This window comes from Microcebus murinus, chromosome 8 (assembly GCF_040939455.1).
Source record: "Microcebus murinus isolate Inina chromosome 8, M.murinus_Inina_mat1.0, whole genome shotgun sequence".
Taxonomy (NCBI): Eukaryota; Metazoa; Chordata; class Mammalia; order Primates; family Cheirogaleidae; genus Microcebus; species Microcebus murinus.
In genome coordinates this window covers 71,516,702-71,534,244 of record NC_134111.1, presented here as the reverse complement: position 1 = coordinate 71,534,244, position 17,543 = coordinate 71,516,702, and the positions used below count along the sequence as shown (strand labels likewise).

Genomic DNA, 17,543 nt, shown 5'->3' with positions numbered 1-17,543 from the left:
CTGATTAGCACATGGCCATCACCAGCTGTCAGATCTAGGAGGTAGGACACACAGTCTATTTGGCCTGCTTTGGTTTGAAGTCATCTGAGCCTTAGGGAAAAGTATCTATATACTATGGTCAGGTCCAGCTTTCCAGAGTTCTATGCTGTAGTTTTGGTCCTACCTAACATTAAACAAAACATTGACAAGTGTTTTAATAAAGTAAAAAGGTTTGTTTTGCCTTTTGTCTCTTTTGGTCTTCTTCAAGTATTCATCTCTCTCAATGTCTCACAGGGAAGGTGTTCTGAATTTGAGTGTCTCTGATTTTCTAAATACTCAGTAGCATCACAATCTCAACATTTCTGACCATGATTTTGTACCATACAAATAGTGCAAGTTTGCCTACTTATACATATAGCCTGGAGTTAGTCTTAGTACAGACTTAGCATCTTTCAAAAGGCCCTTGAAAAAGGTCAGCATGAAAGAATTAACAAAGAAGATATTATCTTTCAAAGATATTTTAAACTTTTGAATACAAAATTGTATGGTTATAGGCAAACCAAAACCTTTGCCTATAATAGCTATATACTATCATAAATTTACAAATACAAATTAACAAATATTTGGAAACCAAACACATTTACTAAAGTAGTTTAGTTTTATGTTGTTTTTGGGTGGATTGTAGTATTTTCAAAATTAACTTGCCTTTTTTCTTTCTAGAGTGATAATGATAATTTAAATAATGGTTCTTTTCTACTTACCATGTAAAATCTTACTTTTCTCAAAATAATGCTAGATTGATTATTAATAAGGTAAGTTAAAATGGCACTGTTGGAAATAAACCAGATTATATCTCTCTTAAACACATCCATATAAGATGTTACAAATAAATCAACAAATTAAATCCAATTTTAAATGAAAGGGACTATTCCAGTATTTTGTAATACTATGATTTTGTTGCCATCAATGCTAGATGAAATACACAATACATTGGCCAATACTTAAAACAAGACCGATTACTGTTTATAGAAGTTGGCCATTTGGTCCTCTTATTATCAGTTTAATATAATCATTAATTATAATAAACTCTATCTATCGTACCCTATTATAGAAACTAGAGTATAGAGATGAACTAGTACACAGAGGTGAATAAGATTTGAGAAAATAAACCTTTACATTATTAAAACACTTGTCAAAATATGAGATTGTACAGAACTGACAGGTTTCACTATAATAAAGTTTACTGATTTATTACCTTAGATTTAAAGTCAATCAAATGATTCTCTTTAACTTATAACCAGTGGTTCATTTACAGGTGCTGAGAGCTCAATGGAAAACTCAAAAAGTGACTTTACTTCTGCTTCTTACTTCTTTTTATTCATTTAAAGTTGGATAGTTTTTATAAATATACAATGCTGTGCATATCTCAGTTTGGACATTGCTCCTGAACATGGAATTGTTTTTAATATTCATGGTCATTAAAGCTGAGCAGAAATGAATGAGAGAGCAGGAAAGACTGCTGCGATTCTTTCATTGAGCGACTCCTGGGCTGCTGCCTGATCAGTTGCCCTGGCATTGCCTAGAACCAGCTAATGAACTGTTCGTTCAGCAGCACCAAGGTAAAGTCAGCCGTGTCTCCTGATGTCTTTTCATAACACCCTCCTGTGCCTGAAGTGTTACTTGGCAATAAATGTTCAATTGACATTTTACTGTACAAAATTTAATTACCTATGTTCTCCATCGTAAAAAGAAAAAGCCTGGGAAAACAACTATTCAGTCTTAATCACAATGTGTGTTCAACTCCTCAATGGCTGTGCAATTAACTTATACTTTTTTAACCTTAATATATTTTTCAAAAGGGAAAACAAATAGTGTGACTTCTAATAGTATTAGCAAACAATAATCAACAGGCACTTCTAAAACCTTTTATCAAAGTATGACAAGGCTCTTTACCTGAAGTTTACTTCTAATTCGTTTTAGAAATGCTATAAGATCTCACATTAGAAGGCACCGCAATTGGAAGCACCCACTTCTAAGTTGAAATGCCACCATGTTTCTATGGTAATTTTGGAGAAAGTAAACATTCTAACCAAAGTTGCTGGGATAATAAACCAAATCCACCTAAGTGGTTCAATGCTATTTACACAGCTGAATCACACTTCAGGAAAAGAACCCCAACTGAAACTGCCAGGGTACACTCATGGCACCACTTATAGTAAAGGCTGGCCAGCTCCTCTGCACAATCAGGTGTTTTTCCAAAATTCATCCATAAGTTGCTTCTTTGGAACTTTTAACACGGTATTTGTAGAGGGAAAAGAAGACTATAAATGCCGAGTAATTCCCAGGTCAGTCTACATAACCTGTATAATTCATAGTGTGCCTAATATTTTTAAGTAATTTTTCAATCACATTTGATTTCCCTTCATAACTATTTTAAAAAAATGCTTTCAATGCCCTAAATGAAGATCTCCTATTTTCTCACTCCCCTAGAATAATACATATTCCTATGCCCCAGGTATTTGATCCCTCTGAATATCAGCCTAAAAAGAGAATATAACCCTTCACAAACTTTACTGTCTGCTCAGGCATAGGGGAAGTAAGCCTGGTATGAAACAACAGGTGTGAGCTTCCTATATTGACACCAAGCAGAATATCTGCCAAATTTTTCTGCCTATTCAAATACAGCACAGGCCTAATAAAATGGCCAAAGACAGGAGAGGTTGCAATCCCTTTCTAGAGTTATCTTGCTCTAGATGTTCTGAATTGGGGGGAGAAGGACAGAGAAAGGATAATTTACCCCACAAGCCTTGGGATCCAAGATGCATATTCTTCTGCCACTGTCTGGAGTTAAGGAAGATGTGGCTTTGAATTCTTACTCCACATTTTAACAGTAGCTCTCTGTGCTTCCCTTCCCTGCTTTGGAGGGTTTCCTCTGAGGATTAAGTGATAAAATGTATGAAAGCTCCTAGTTTAGTATCTGACTCATAGTAGTAGGCACTTAATGTGAATTTCATTCCCTTGCACCTCTGAAAAGAGCCATAATTTTGATATGGGTCAGCTGGTACCCAAGGTACATCTTTGAGGCTACAGCTCAGAAATCCACTACACTAGCCCACAATGAACATGAGACTGGCCATGATATAAAATGAAACATGAACACCCAAGGTAATCATTACTTTAGCTGCTTCAGTACAGGTCTCAGCTCCTCATTCCCAACTCCTATCTTCATCCCACATACCCACGTCCATGAGATCCAAGTGACAATTCCTATTCTTCTTTGTCCAGAGAAGTCATACTTAAGTAGAATCAAAAGGAAATGGAAGAAAGTATAACTTGTCAATATGTTACATATAATGGAAGAAAAATCAACTGCTATGTTTAAAACTTGTATGTATTTTAGTTCCCACCATCTAATACAGGGAATAAGCTATGCTACTTCCTATTTCCAGAATATTATAGAGTTATAGAGCTATAAACTATAATCTAAAATGTTAAATATTTTAAATATTATAAGTATGATATTAAATACTAGATATAAAAATATTCCAATTTCTTAATTAGAAATATATCAAATACAGAATTGTAAATAACTGTCAGATCTATCAATCCTGCATGTACCTAACTTGTCATTTCAAACCAAAAGTTATCAAAAAGAAATTAAGATGGACTCTATTGCATTATTGGGGTATATAACAATGCACTTACCAAAAAATATGCATAATTTATCAATGTCAATTCTGTTCAAATAATCATATAGAAAAAGAGAAAAAAGACAGATTAAAGAGAATCAGTTCAGTTCTCACATCAAATCTTTTAAAGCCTAGGACTGGCGATATAGGGGAAGAAACACAATGACAGTAGAAAGAATTTCTGAAGATATGTACAGATAAATGTTGTCATTGTTTTCATCAGCTCTGAAGGAAATTGTTTTCTCAACTAAACACATGTTTTCACAAATTAGGGAGGGTAAATTTACTGAAAACATTCCTTTATTAATATACAAGACAGTCTGTTTTTGGCAGGATAAAGGAATGTACTATTCTGAAACAATACCCTAAATTGAGCTGAAAAGAATTTAATATTTGATGATTCACAATCTTTCAGTGGCTCAGAGTTATGATCATGAATATCAATTATTGCTGCACTATGGATATTTGGAATAGCATTTAATATTTTGACTAATATAAAATGTACTAAAGCCTTTATTTTTTTGGGTATGTTTAAATGCCAAATTAAAAAAACTCTTGGCAAAACTACGAAAAATGCATTTTCTCTAAATATAGAACATGTTCTATGCACTTCTTATATGATCTAGACCTTTTTTAGAAACTCTCATTCTTGCTACATTAAAGTAAACAAATGATGGGGCAGCAGATTCAAGATGTCAACAGAAAGGTTCTTGATCTCAGAGAGGGAGTGGAACAGAGCTCACCACCTGCCTTTTTGCCCCCCTGAAGGGAATGAAGATCTCTGGGGACAGACCCCAATGACTGCTGCCAAATGCCAGGATATCCTTAAAGATTAATTTGTTCATTACAATGACCTCAGACAAACCTCTAAGTATCAAAAATGTTCAAAGCAAATTTGAAGCTATGAGGCCTGTATAACTAGCCAGATTTTATATATAAATCAGGAGCTTCAATAGTCGATCATAGATACATAAAAATACATATGCTTACATGTGCATGCAACATTTTAAAGGTACATAAGTGTTAACAGAATTGGGGTAGCCTATGGAAGTGGGAGTGTGGATGGCTGGGGAGTCTTCCCTTCATACTCCTCATAACATCTGATTTTTTGCTTTTTTGATAAAACCTAATGTAAAATAATAATTCCCTTTATTTTCTCATATCTTTAATTTTAAAGGCCATTAACTAAGTGTTTGTTTAATTTACTATTAAATAAGGGAAAGGTCAAATTGACAGTCTATAGTCTCCCTCCTTTTTTGTCACAAAAAGAAACTTCAAAATAAGAGGCACTATTACTCAGCAACAATTCTTCCGAGAATATGTCAGCCTGCACAATTCAAAAGTAGCAAACTTAGTTGCAAGAATTTGTATATTACTTTTTTTTTTACAGCATTATAGAGCCCACAGCTCTTTATCATCATACACTTTAAACTACCTTGCAGAGCCTGTTTTATACACACAGGCCCACAGGTAGTATCAATGTTTCCTACTTGTGATGATTTTTAAGGTTCAAAACAAAATGCTTTCTGACCTGTGGGTTAAAAAAAAAGTGATAATTTCCCGTTTATCCAAATTCACACCTGGAATAGAACACTCCCTTTGGCATAATCAAAAAGCCACAAAATAATTAAAACAACTACAAGTCATATGCAATTAACATTCACTCTTCTTTTAATATTGAAATCTCTGCATCAATTTGAAACTTCCATGTGTCAGAGTTTAGTAAAAAGACCATACTTGGAACTAGGTGGATGTACTATGGATGCAGTGTACCTAGACTGGCGCTGGAAGCTTGAGGAAAGACGTGCATTATGTAGTGGTACACAGCTTAACCCTGAGCACTGGTTTTGAATGTATTAGCACATTCAGTAAATTGAACAGTAAGTAGTTCCAAGTCTATCTTTCACTGTCACTACTGGGGTGTGTGTGTGTGTGTGTGTGTGTGTGTGTGTGTGTGTGTGTGTGTGTGTGTATACAGTTTCATACTGACTGCTCCATCAAAATCAATTTTAATCTCACATGCACATGATCACTCACATATATTTATGCTGAGGCCCTTTTCCAGAGCTTGTGCAAGGGCTCTTACGCCAAAGAATCTCATTCCAAAGTCATGCACCCAAAGAATGAAATCTCAGAGGAAACAAGCCCCAAGTGGAAGACAGAAAGAGAAAGGGGTTGAGAGGTTTGCAAATTCCTTCCTAAATCGATGGATAGAAATCCTGTGGAGTGGTTAGGGGGTCAGGAAGCATTTTCCCTGATGTGGTGGTAATCACAAGGACTAGGGATAATGCTTGGGAAATTGATTGCTTTCCAGCTGTGCTTCCTGCAGCGCAAAAACCCGGGGGCTCTTCCATCCTCTTTGCTGTGCCGCAAGGACCATTGAAAACTCTGTCTGCCTACCCAGAAAGTTGACGCGTCTTGGTATTTCGGGAGCGTTTACGGTCTAGAGAGGATTTTTTTTTTTTTCACTTGAGAGTAATGTGGCCATTTCCTTTACTGTATGGGAAAAGCTAACCCTTCTCTGGAGAATGGTGCACAACCATTCGTGGGTCTGCATTTATCCTGAGTCCTCCTGTCCTCGTTCCATCAGCGGTTTAGTGAAGCTTGCAGAGAAAATGAGGGAAAGTATCCATCAAAACGCAAAGACGCAGAGCGGAACTTTTCCTCTGCTGTCTGGGGGGGAAAAGTCACTTCTGCTTTTCGTGGCTGAGAGCTGAGTCTGGGAACCGCCGGATGAGGAAGGAAGGTTTGGCAATGAAGGAGATGGAAGAAAACAATGCCGCGCTTGCGATGCCTCCGGACACACTACATCCTGCCCGGGTCCCCAATCCATCCACCACCCACACCCACGCTCCTGGAGCGGCGCAGCTTCCCTTACCTTGATGATGCTGCTGCGCCGGGGGGTCGCCCTTGCAGCCTCCAGGAGGCCAGCCTCGCTGTCCGCTGGGGCCCCCACGGCGCTCGGCAGTGCGACCCCGCTGCGACGGTCTCTCATCCTGCCCCCAGCGGCGGGCGCCGCGCAGTCCCCCGCGGCGTCTGGGCCCACTCGGGGGTCGTCTTCGCCCCCCGCCGCATCGGTCGGCGCCGGAGCCTCCCTGCCGGCCGCGCCCTCGGCCATGGCCCGGCGTGTTTCGGGCTCCCCGGGAGAGACGGGACGCCCGGGGGCAGAGCCCAGCTGCTGGGCACGGGTGCGCTCGTGCACCGGGAGACAGCCCCGCCAGACTTTGTTTCACCGCTCGGCGGCGGCGGTGGCAGCAGCGGCGGCGGCGGCAACTTTCTGGAGAGGAGGCATCGCTCGGGCAGAGACGTCCTCAGGCTTTGGTCCAGGAGGCTAGCACTCCGGCGGGTCCGGTGGCGGGAGTGGGGAGGAAGATGTGAGCCGGAGGGAGAAGGAGAGGCGAAAAAGAGGAGGAGGTATCCGAAATGTGATGCAAACGCCCGCTCTACGCCAGACAAAAGGCACCGGGCGCCCAGCCAGGCGGCCTCGGGAGCCCGGACGCGCGTGGCCCGAGCGGGGCCGGAGCTGGGCGGCTGCAGCCGGGCGCACCCGCCACCTGCCCGCAGACTGCAGCGCCGCGGCCCCAGGAAGTGCGGCGGCGGCGGCCTCCACTCCGCTCTGTTGTGACAGGGAGGGAGACTTGTTTTGACAGCCCGTGGGGATTGGCAGGCGTCTGGGCCTCTTAGGAGCCTGCCTCGCCGACTGGGGGGTCTGCCCGACCAATCCTCACTGCGGAGGGGTGTGCCCGAGCGCGAAGAATGGAATGTGTTCCGTAGCTGGGAGCCGGCCCGGCGGCTTGTGTACTCGAGCGAGGGTGTACGCGCGCGTGTGCGCACCCGCACGCGCTCCGTGTATATTTTGGGAAGTTTAGATTTGCGAAGTCCGAAGATGCAACAAAACCCGAGGTGGTGGGAGGGGGGCGGGGAAAGGAAACCGTCTGCAAAACAAAGCAACTGGAAGAAAAGAGGGTGTTGAGTATTAACGTCAAAGCGTTTGGGGTGACAGAGTGAAGCTTCACAAGGTGAGGTGTTCATTGCAGGTTCTCAGGCCACTCCTTAGAAGTCAGGTCCATGCAGAGATAGACTAGGGCTTACTGGGAGGCTGGAGTTCCATAATTTGCTTCAGGTTCCAGGAAAGGATTCTACATTCACTCTGCAATGGGAATAAAGATGACAAGGAAGAGAAGTGAGATAGAGGAGGTGAGGGTAAAAGGAAATTGAACCAACCAAATTTCTCTGGAGAGTGACTCCTAACAAAGCCCAGATATGATACAAGTCAGATAAGTGCAGGTGGGATGGGGAGTTTAGTCTCTATCCTAAATAATGCCTATTTGACAATAGTTCAACGTCCTATCTCTAGATAATTCTATATAAACAAACAGATTTTGTTCATTTCCAGTAAGCTGGTGAACAAGAGGAGAGATATCTTTGGATGATGCATTAAGTCACTGAAATTAGCACAGAGTGTTCAGATGCAAATGACGGCTCTAAAGATTCCCTGATAGGACAAAAACTTTATGTTTTAATTTAAAGGCTTTTTCGATACTAGAATCTATTCATATATTAAACCTCATTTATAACATTAAATTTTGTATCTTAATTATTAATAATTTAATAATTTGACATTTTACTTATTCCTTAGTCTAGGCATGAGTATGAGAAATTCTTCAGCCTTTTAGATCAAGAATTTTGTTAGAATCTCAGAATTTTAGAGATGCATGGGGATTCAGGGATCATCTAGGACAGCTCTTTTATTTGGCAGGTAAGATGAAGGCCTGGGGAACCTTGTCTACTAGTTAGTGCAGGAACTGAAATTAGAATCTGCCACCCAGCTCCTCCAGTAATCTCTTCGCTACTTTACCTGGTTCCTCTGGGGCTGCCACCAACCAGAACTGGATGGGGCCGTTGGCAGGTGTCAGATTTGACCTTTACTAACTACTAGGGAAGATAGAGAAGGCTTGACTTTACCTTCTCTTTAAATATAAATGCAGCCCAATAATGAATGTACTGTGGTTAGTGGAGACCTTCGGTTTTAGAACCAACACCACCCTCTAGTGAGATTCTGAGAACTGCATCTATATAACAACAGCAAAAGCTTTTTTTTTTCCCCCTGATATATATATAAAAGACAGGAGGGGTAACTCAATGAAAGTTTCCTTTTCAATCCATCTGCCTTTATAACCCACAGACTAGAGGAAGGATATAAAAGCATGTCCAGACTTGAAACAACCACACATGTCTTTCATCTCTATTAATTCAGGGAATTCCCATATAGGGAAATGTTTTTACTTGCCTTCCTCACAAATACAACCTATTTTAGGCTACCTTTTTTTTCTTTGCTATTCAATTATTACTACATTTGACTTTCTTTTAGTTGCTGTAAGTGCTTCATTTTTCTTTGTTACTCTAATAAAAATTCCATCCTTGGGTTGTCCTTTGAGAAATATAAAACTGCCTTTATCTCACTCATTGTCTTGTTCTATGATATGAATATAATTTATAAAGATTTCCCATCCTACATGTTTGTATACCATTGTGATAACTTATTTTAAAAGTAATAAAATTGGCATGACCTTGTTCACAGTGGTCTTCAAAAAAAGAGACCAGAAGGTACAGCATATAATTTGAAAAATGTTTTATGTTTCAGCTAGACAATGTCCAGGTGAACTCTCATCTTTTTTTTCCTTTTCATCCTTCCCTCTCATCCTCATGTGAAAACAAACACACACATTCTCTCTGTATCTCTCTCTCTTTCTCTCTCTCTCTCTCTCTCTCTCTCACACACACACACACACACACACACACACACACACACAGAGCCCCCCCCAACCCTCTGAATCCTTTGCTCTGAGTATGTATTCATAAAGGTTGTTGTCTAATTCATTCTGCTTTGAGAAAATAGTTGGATCCAAATCTAGCAAGTCTTTCATACTATTGTCTTCTAGCATAAGCTCAGAAGGCTTTTCCTATTACTCCTGTATACCTGCTCCCATCCAAGGACAGATTCTGCTCTGTGGCCTACCTTCAAAGACTGAAAAAAGAGACTAACCAGATGTGGTTAAGTCAGCAACCATGGGAACATTCCTACCCCTCCATTAACAGTCCCTCTTTCCAAATAACTATCACCTATAATTCCTATCTCCCATCCTTTCACCAAGTCACAGTGGCAATCACAAGATTGGCAGATTGGAATCTGGAGACGAGTGGGGTTGGGGAAGGTGGGATGTGAATAAGAGTAATCAATAGCCTTCTCGAACCACAAATCTCAAGTTGCCCCTACAAACCCCCCACACATGCCATGTGACACTCATATTGTTCTGTTTTGTTTTCTCACAGGATTTTATTACTGTGAATAAGCTATCCTGTCCATGGAACTGTTTATTATAATTATGTCTTACTGACCCCCTATCTCCGACTCACTGAAATGTAGAATGTAATCTCCAGGTGCATAAAGACTTTGTTGATTTTATTCATTGCTCTATCTCTAGTTCCCAGAACCATGGCTGGCACAGAGTAGGTGCTCAATAAATATTTGTGGATAAAGGACCTTTGAAGTCCTGCAATTAAATAAAATAATCTCTCTGATAAAGAAGAATGGCTCTGTCACTGCCCACACAATAGGACTTCTCATCCTCAGATCCCCTAGAATTTCATCTTAGAGTATAAATCAGAGCAGATCCATAGCAAGCAGTTGCAAAACCAGAAAAAGGGCACTTATATATTGGAGTAACTTGAAATCTAGAATTAGACTAAAAGACAACTGATAGGAAATAAGTGAGTTCTAGCAAACCTGAAAATACCTCGCCCAGACTCAAAGACCAGATATGTCAATGTAGTCCTTCCAGCCAAGTGAAGTCACCTCAGAACTCTGAGCCTGAGAAAAATCCAGTAAGAATATTAAGACTTTCCATATGCTACCAGGAAATCACAGTGGGAGAAGAGAACTATCTTTTTGATAACTCCTTTCTATGTACTAGATAATCCTCTATGAAGTATTCTGATCTCCACTTCACAGATAAGGAAACTAAGGATCAAAAGGGTCAAGTAGCTTGCTCGAAGTTAGAGCCAACTAGGAAGTGAGGAAACCAGGATTTGAGTCCAAGTCAGTGACTTCAAAGCCTGCTTTCTTCCTGCTACATGAAGCTCTCATAAGATGCAAATCTAGTGGCTGTCCCGGAGACTGAAGAACCACTCCCTCAGATCTGGGAACACTCACATTAGCCATGATGATCTCTTCTCTTAACGTTAGCATTACCTCTGTGTCATAAACACAGACTATGAGTATGACTCAAGAGTGTGTGGGGAAACACATTTATCATTTCACTGACATGTGTAAGAAAAAATATTTTCATATTAAGAGCCAGTTCTCCTGGTAAGTTCAAAGATTCATTGAATATGATCAGAGAACATTACATACAACATTTTCAGTTGAGTCACATGTATTTTATTTTCAGTCATAGCCCTCCCCAATACATATTGTAATCATTTCAATTTGCTGTTGGAGAAAACAAAATTTGGCCAGGCTCGGGTAGCTCACCCCTGTAATCCTAGCACTTTGGGAGGTCCAGGTGGGAGAATTGCTCGAGGTCAAGAGTTCAAGACCAGACTAAGCAACAGTGAGATTCCTGTCTCTACCAAAAATAGAAAAATTAGTCAGATGTAGTGGTACTTGCACAAAGTCCCAGCTACTCAGGAGGGTGAGGCAGGAGGATCGCTTGTGCTCAAGAGTTTTAGGTTGCAGTGAGCTATGAGGATGCCACTGCCCTCATGCCCGGGCAACAGAGCAAGACTCTATCTCAAAAAAAAAAAAAAAGCAAGAAAAAGAAAACAAAATTTGTAGGATAATCTGTAATGTAAATATTATAGTAGAGTAAATACATACAAAGTCAATAACAGATAAGCAAAACTTAAATATGTCCTCTTTAAAAAATACAAGTTTTTTTCTTGAAAGCTACTCATTTGTTACTTATATTAAGAATTAAGAAATTTCAATCACTAAAATATAAAAATCAACTCCACTCCATAATAACAGTCCTTCAAAAATGAGAAGTACAAATTGCTTATAATAGGTCCTGATTCCCCAGTTTAATAAATCTTCAAAGTACTGAAAGGTGATACTATACGTTTAAGAAGTCTTTAATTACAGCCAATGTTCTTCAATGTCTGGTAACTGCTGCTGCTTTAAGATGCTGAGAAACCTCTACTACCTGCAAGAGAACAAAATGCCATGCCCAAGACTCTGTCTTCCTAAAGAATTGTCCCATGTAGACCCCTGGGGTTAAGATACACTATTGGGAGCCCCAGGTCAATCATTTGGGAACAGTCTGTAAGTGCAGGGCAAATGTCTTTTTAAAATAGACAGTGTTGATTTATTTTCTATGTATTAACTTACTTTGACATAGATCCTCAGAGTTGGAACACACATCATGGCTATGTGCCCCACTGATGCAGAAGCCTAAGGCATTTATGAAAAGTACCACTGAAATGGCATCAATGAGGTCCCCATGAGACTTGTTTCTCTTTTATTTGATGACTGAGATCTTTTCCAGGTACAAGTTATAATAGAAACCTTTTTAAACCAGGCATATACCTGATGCTTGACACTTTTAATGTAGGAGTAAAGATACAGTAGGTTCCTCCTTCCCTCCCCTCAATCCCAGGTATATTCCCCTAATCTAATCTTGGTGCGTGGTGGTGGGGCTTTTTTCCTCCAATTTATGCTAAGACATAAAATTTATTAATGCTTTTTAGAATCACAGGGCCCCCTGGAAGAAAACATACAGTCATATTTGTTTCTCTAATGCACTCCTTTTCTTTGGTCATAACGTATACTGTTACACTCATTTGGTAAATCTTACTGATATGCCTTTGTTACATTCTACCTCAAATCTTTCGGGAGGAAAATGCAGAGTGCAATATTTAAATGCAATATTTAAATAAACATAAAATTGTAACGCATGTTTTAAATTAAAATATAAGACAAGAGTAAAGTATGGTTTCTTTTATAAGCCCTTTTTTGTTCTGAGTAAGTTTTCAGGTGTATATAGCTCTTTTGTTAAGCACAATACAAGTTTGTCTGCTTTACAAAATGAGGAACTATAAAAATGAGCCCTTTCTTTAAAGAAAAAAAAAAAAACCATTTGAGGCCAAATGTCTGGTGAAAGCTGGATTGCCAGCATTTGCTGTCATCAACCCTTGTGAGAATCCTGTAGTTCCCACCCTCACTGAGTCATATAGGTCACCATGGATATAACTGCCTCTACTCTTAGCCCCTGGTAGAGGGGCAACAGCTGTTGAACCACATTTGGGACTTTTGCCATTCTCTGTTCTATATAAATTGCACTGGTTTGAAATAGTTCAGATAATGTCACAATTGTTTTTGAAAATTTTTTTTAAAAAGCATGTTGCAGGAAACATCTGAAATATTAAGCAGTAGTAAAGCACTATAATTTAACTTGTGAAGTAGGATAACAAGTAACAAGAATTGCACAATATTTAGTATAAAAAGAGGTAATAGAGCATCCTTCAAATTTTATCCTAACCAAAATAAAATTTTAATAAATGAACTGATAACTGCAGGTATAATTTAATTGGGAGATTCTTTGATAAGCAAATACTTAAAACTTTGGGCAAAAAGCACAAAATACTCTTATTTTAGATTCTCATTTCTAAAGGAAGGAATATGTTTTCTGATTCGTGGTATCATACCTTTCTTATCAACACACTTCTGTGAATTCTAAACTTTAGAAAAATAAAATATGTGGTTAAAATAGAATTTTACCCTTCTATCCATCTTAATTTTTCCTATCTTCAAAATGGGAATTAAAAGGGTTTTAGTTTGTTTTCTGAAAATGTGAAGTGATATGTGATCTGTGATTGAAACCAAAAGTCAAAATGAGTGTCTTTTATACCTATAACCAGTGGATGAGAAAAATAGCATTTATTTAATTATAAAAAGTAGCATACACACTGTATTTTCTCTTTTTTCTCATTTTAATTCTCCTCACTCACCAATCATTGATAACAGTCACTAGTGTGATCACAAACACTTCATTAACACTCTTTGTCACAAAGCAGTTCTTCTTACTCTGGGCGATATTCACTGATCCTCCCTGGGGGAGGATCCTCATACCAGTGACAGTAGGCTAAGCCATGTGACTTGCTTTGACCAATGAACGATGAGTGGAAGAGCCCCCTTCTGAGCAGAAGCTTTAAGAGCCAGCATAAATTTAACTATGGTCTCATTTTCTCTGCCATGAGATTAATTGTTCACCAGAGAGGAGCTGAATCCTGAGTGAAAGTAGCATGGAGCAGAGCTGAAGCCAATCTCCAATGGACATGTAGCACAAGCGAGAAAGCAACCTTTGTTGTAAGCCCCTTGGATTTGAGGGTTATTTGTTGCTGTAATATAATATAACCTAGCCTCTTCTGAGCAACATAGATATGTAAGTTTACTGAAAGTGCTATGATTTCTACAACTATGCCATCCGTTCACATGACCAGATACTGTTTGATTGATATATAGCCAATAAATACTCCTGGCATCAACTAACCTAGTGAAAACTAAAACTTTCTATATATCCAATAAAAGTGTATATATTAATAGTTATCTCCATTTCTGTGACCCATTTTTCTCACTTCTTTCATGTGAGCTATGTAAGCCCCTGATTCTGCCTTTCTTATTAAGTTTAGAAACTATAGCATAAATGTGATCATATGCATGCTTTTTTGGTATAATTTTTTCCTATTCTTCCTTTGCCTGTCTTGCGCATATCTCTCCTTATATACTCAACTATATAAACAAAGAATACTTTTGTCACTGTTTGATTTACCAAAAAAAAGAGGAAGAGATAATTTTATACATATTCTTTTGCATCTTTCTTTTCTCACTCAACATGGCTACTAAAGATCCCATCATCTCATCTGCAAAAGCTAATTCATTCTTTTAAATATATGCCTAATATTCCATGGTGTGAATATATCATAATTAACTCAGGCACTGCCCTATTTGAGGTACTGAACTTATTTCCAGTTTTTTACAACTACAGTGTTGTAAAAATCATTTTTGTACACATCTGTATGAGCTAGTGGTTTGATTTCTGTAATATAGATTCCCAGAAGAATTTTTGTGTCTAAGTGTATATCTCTTTTTAATAGATAATGCTAGATAGCTTTCCCAAAATGCTATTAATACAACACTTCACATTTCCACCTTAATGGGTATTGTAGCCGCTCATTAATTTCTGCAAATATTATAGGTATAAAGTTATATTCCATTGTTATTTTAATTTTCACTTTCAAGATTACTAAGCATTGCTTCAAATGTTTCTTGATCATTTGGTGTTGGTTTTCAATAAATTGTCTACATCTGTGCTTTGCCCAATTTCCTATTAGATCAAACGCCTTTTTCTTGTCAGTTTGTAAGTTTGTAAGAGTTCTATGGCAAACATGGAGTTGCGAGACTCAGATCCTGCCTCAGTAAAGGACTCAGTCCTCAGCTGTGAGGAGTATGGTTCACTGACAACCTTCAGCTATTTGCTTATTCAGGGTACACCTCAACTTTTGAACCAAGATCACATTTTTCTTGGGACAGCCTATAGCCAATGAATGAGCAAGGCATTGATAGCTGAGGGCAGGCTCTTCTCCATTTCCACCATCACAGGACTCCTCTTAGAGACAATCCTTGCTCCACAACTTCCCCATGGCTGGTTGAGTCAGGTTGTGTCTGGGGTGATAATTCTTCTTTCTCCTCCCCTTTTTCCCTACATGTGTTATTCCCCAATAAACCTTTGGCACCCCTAACTCCACATGCTTGCCAGAGAACCAAACACATTGTAAATATGATCCTTATTATGTCATCTACATTAATATTTTTTTCTAGAACTATAGTTTATTGACTTTGTTTATGGGAATGTTTGCCTACACATTATATTAATTTTCATATAATCAAATATGTTTACCTGTTCTTTTACACTTTTTGGGTCTCCAGCATTGCTTAAGAAGCACTTTTCCACCCCTAGTATTGTAGATATAATTTTTATTTTTTTCTTGCAAAATTTGTATTGCTTTTTAAAAATATTTAAGTATTTGGTCTATCTATAATTTATTTTTAAATTTGGTTTATATATAAACATAAGTGTTATGAGTGTGTATAAGTGTTAAGTAAATTTTCAAAAATAAGATGGGGATCTACTGTTGTTTTCTTTCAGATGAATGGCCCTTTGTGCCAATATTATTTATTAGATAATCTATTGTTTCCTCATTGAATAGAATTATCCTTCTTGTTGTATATTAAATTCTCACATGTACTTCAATCTACTTCTAGACTGTCTACTCTGATTCCCATCCAGTACCAATCAATTTGATTATAGTGACCAATTTATTCTGATTATTATATTATGTTCTGATATCCATCCCCCCTCCACATTGTAGCTGGAGGGATTTATGCAAAGTACAAATCTGACTCCTCACTATTAAGCTTTATTGGCTTCCCAGTGCCAGCTGAATAGAGTCCAGGCTCTTTGGCACATGTTGCCATGGCTCCTATCTACATCCTTGGCTTCCTCTCTGGCTACTCCTCTTCCTTCAGGACTACCAGGCTATTTGAAGTCCAGTAAATACTGAATGCCATGCTTTCACATCTTAGTTACATAAAATGTTTTTTTCCCACCTTTCTTCACTGAGCTAACCATTATTCTTTCTTCAAAATTCAGTTCAGACATTTTTCCAGAAAGTCTTTCCAAAACCCACAATTACCTTTCACCTTCCATTAATAACTTTTGTACCTACTATACTATATTTACATCTTTTTAAGTGTGTCTTCCTCTGCTTTAGACTGCAAAATTCAGGTCTTATTCATTTTAGTAAACTGTGAACTTAACCTTGTAATGACACGTAACAGGCATTTAGTAAATGTTCTTAATAGAACTATTAATCTCCAATGGTGATGAAAAAAATAAAAACAAACTATTGAACTAGTGCAGTAATACTCCATGGCTGTGGGAAGAAAATATTAGGACTCATAGTTATATTCATCTAAATTGAATAAGAAGTAAATCAAGCTTTGCCCATGTTTACTATGCAGATTCCATGGTACTCTCACTTGGTTCACATGTGGATAAAAAAGGTATTTTGAGGGAGATGGGGAGTTCCAGACATAGAGAAGTAGACAGCCCCAACTCATGGCAACTATGAGCCCAGTTAAATGAATTTTAAAATTACATTGTATAGTTTAAACTAACCAAAAATAGCTGAATGGCTTAAATATTCTCGGAAACATCATGAATCAAAGATAATTCTAGTGAACATTTCAAAAATCCTGTTCCTACTATGAGCACATCATCAGCCAAATCATGAACTAAAAACAATGACAATATTTCTAATAAGAAGTCTGCCCTCCGTGGATGCAGAGAGATAGGAACACTCCTACACTGCTGGTGGGACTGCAAACTAGTTCGACCTCTGTGGAAAGCAATATGGAGATATCTTAAAGGGATACAAGTAGATCTACCATTTGATCCAGCAATTCCACTACTGGGCATCTAACCAAAAGATCCAAAGTCACTTTATGAAAAAGACACCTGCATTTAAATGTTTATAGCAGCACAATTCACAATTGCAAAGTTGTGGAAACAACCCAAGTGCCCATCAATTCATGAGTGGATTAATAAAATGTGGTATATGTATACCATGGAGTACTATTCAGCTTTAAGAAACAATGGTGATATAGCACCTCTTGTATTTTCCTGGATAGAGCTGGAACCCATTCTACTAAGTGAAGTATCTCAAGAATGGAAAAACAAGCACCACATGTACTCACCAGCAAATTGGTATTAATGGATCAACACCTAAGTAGACATATAGGAATAACATTTATCG

At 38.5% G+C, this 17,543-nt stretch overlaps 1 protein-coding gene across 2 annotated transcripts in view; it reads right to left on the bottom strand.

Moving 5' to 3' along the window:
* PLCL1 (phospholipase C like 1 (inactive)) overlaps nt 1–17,543 on the bottom strand; it is a 391,376-nt gene that overhangs the window by 288,854 nt on the left and 84,979 nt on the right. The window contains exon 1 of one of the 2 annotated variants that reach the window (XM_012776999.2): nt 6,547–7,854. The exons of the other annotated variant lie outside the window; for it this stretch is intronic. Coding sequence (XP_012632453.1) covers nt 6,547–6,786 — 240 coding nt within the window. The 5' untranslated portion in view covers nt 6,787–7,854. Of the gene's footprint in view, nt 1–6,546; nt 7,855–17,543 lie in introns of those variants that run through there. 2 annotated transcript variants of the gene reach the window in all.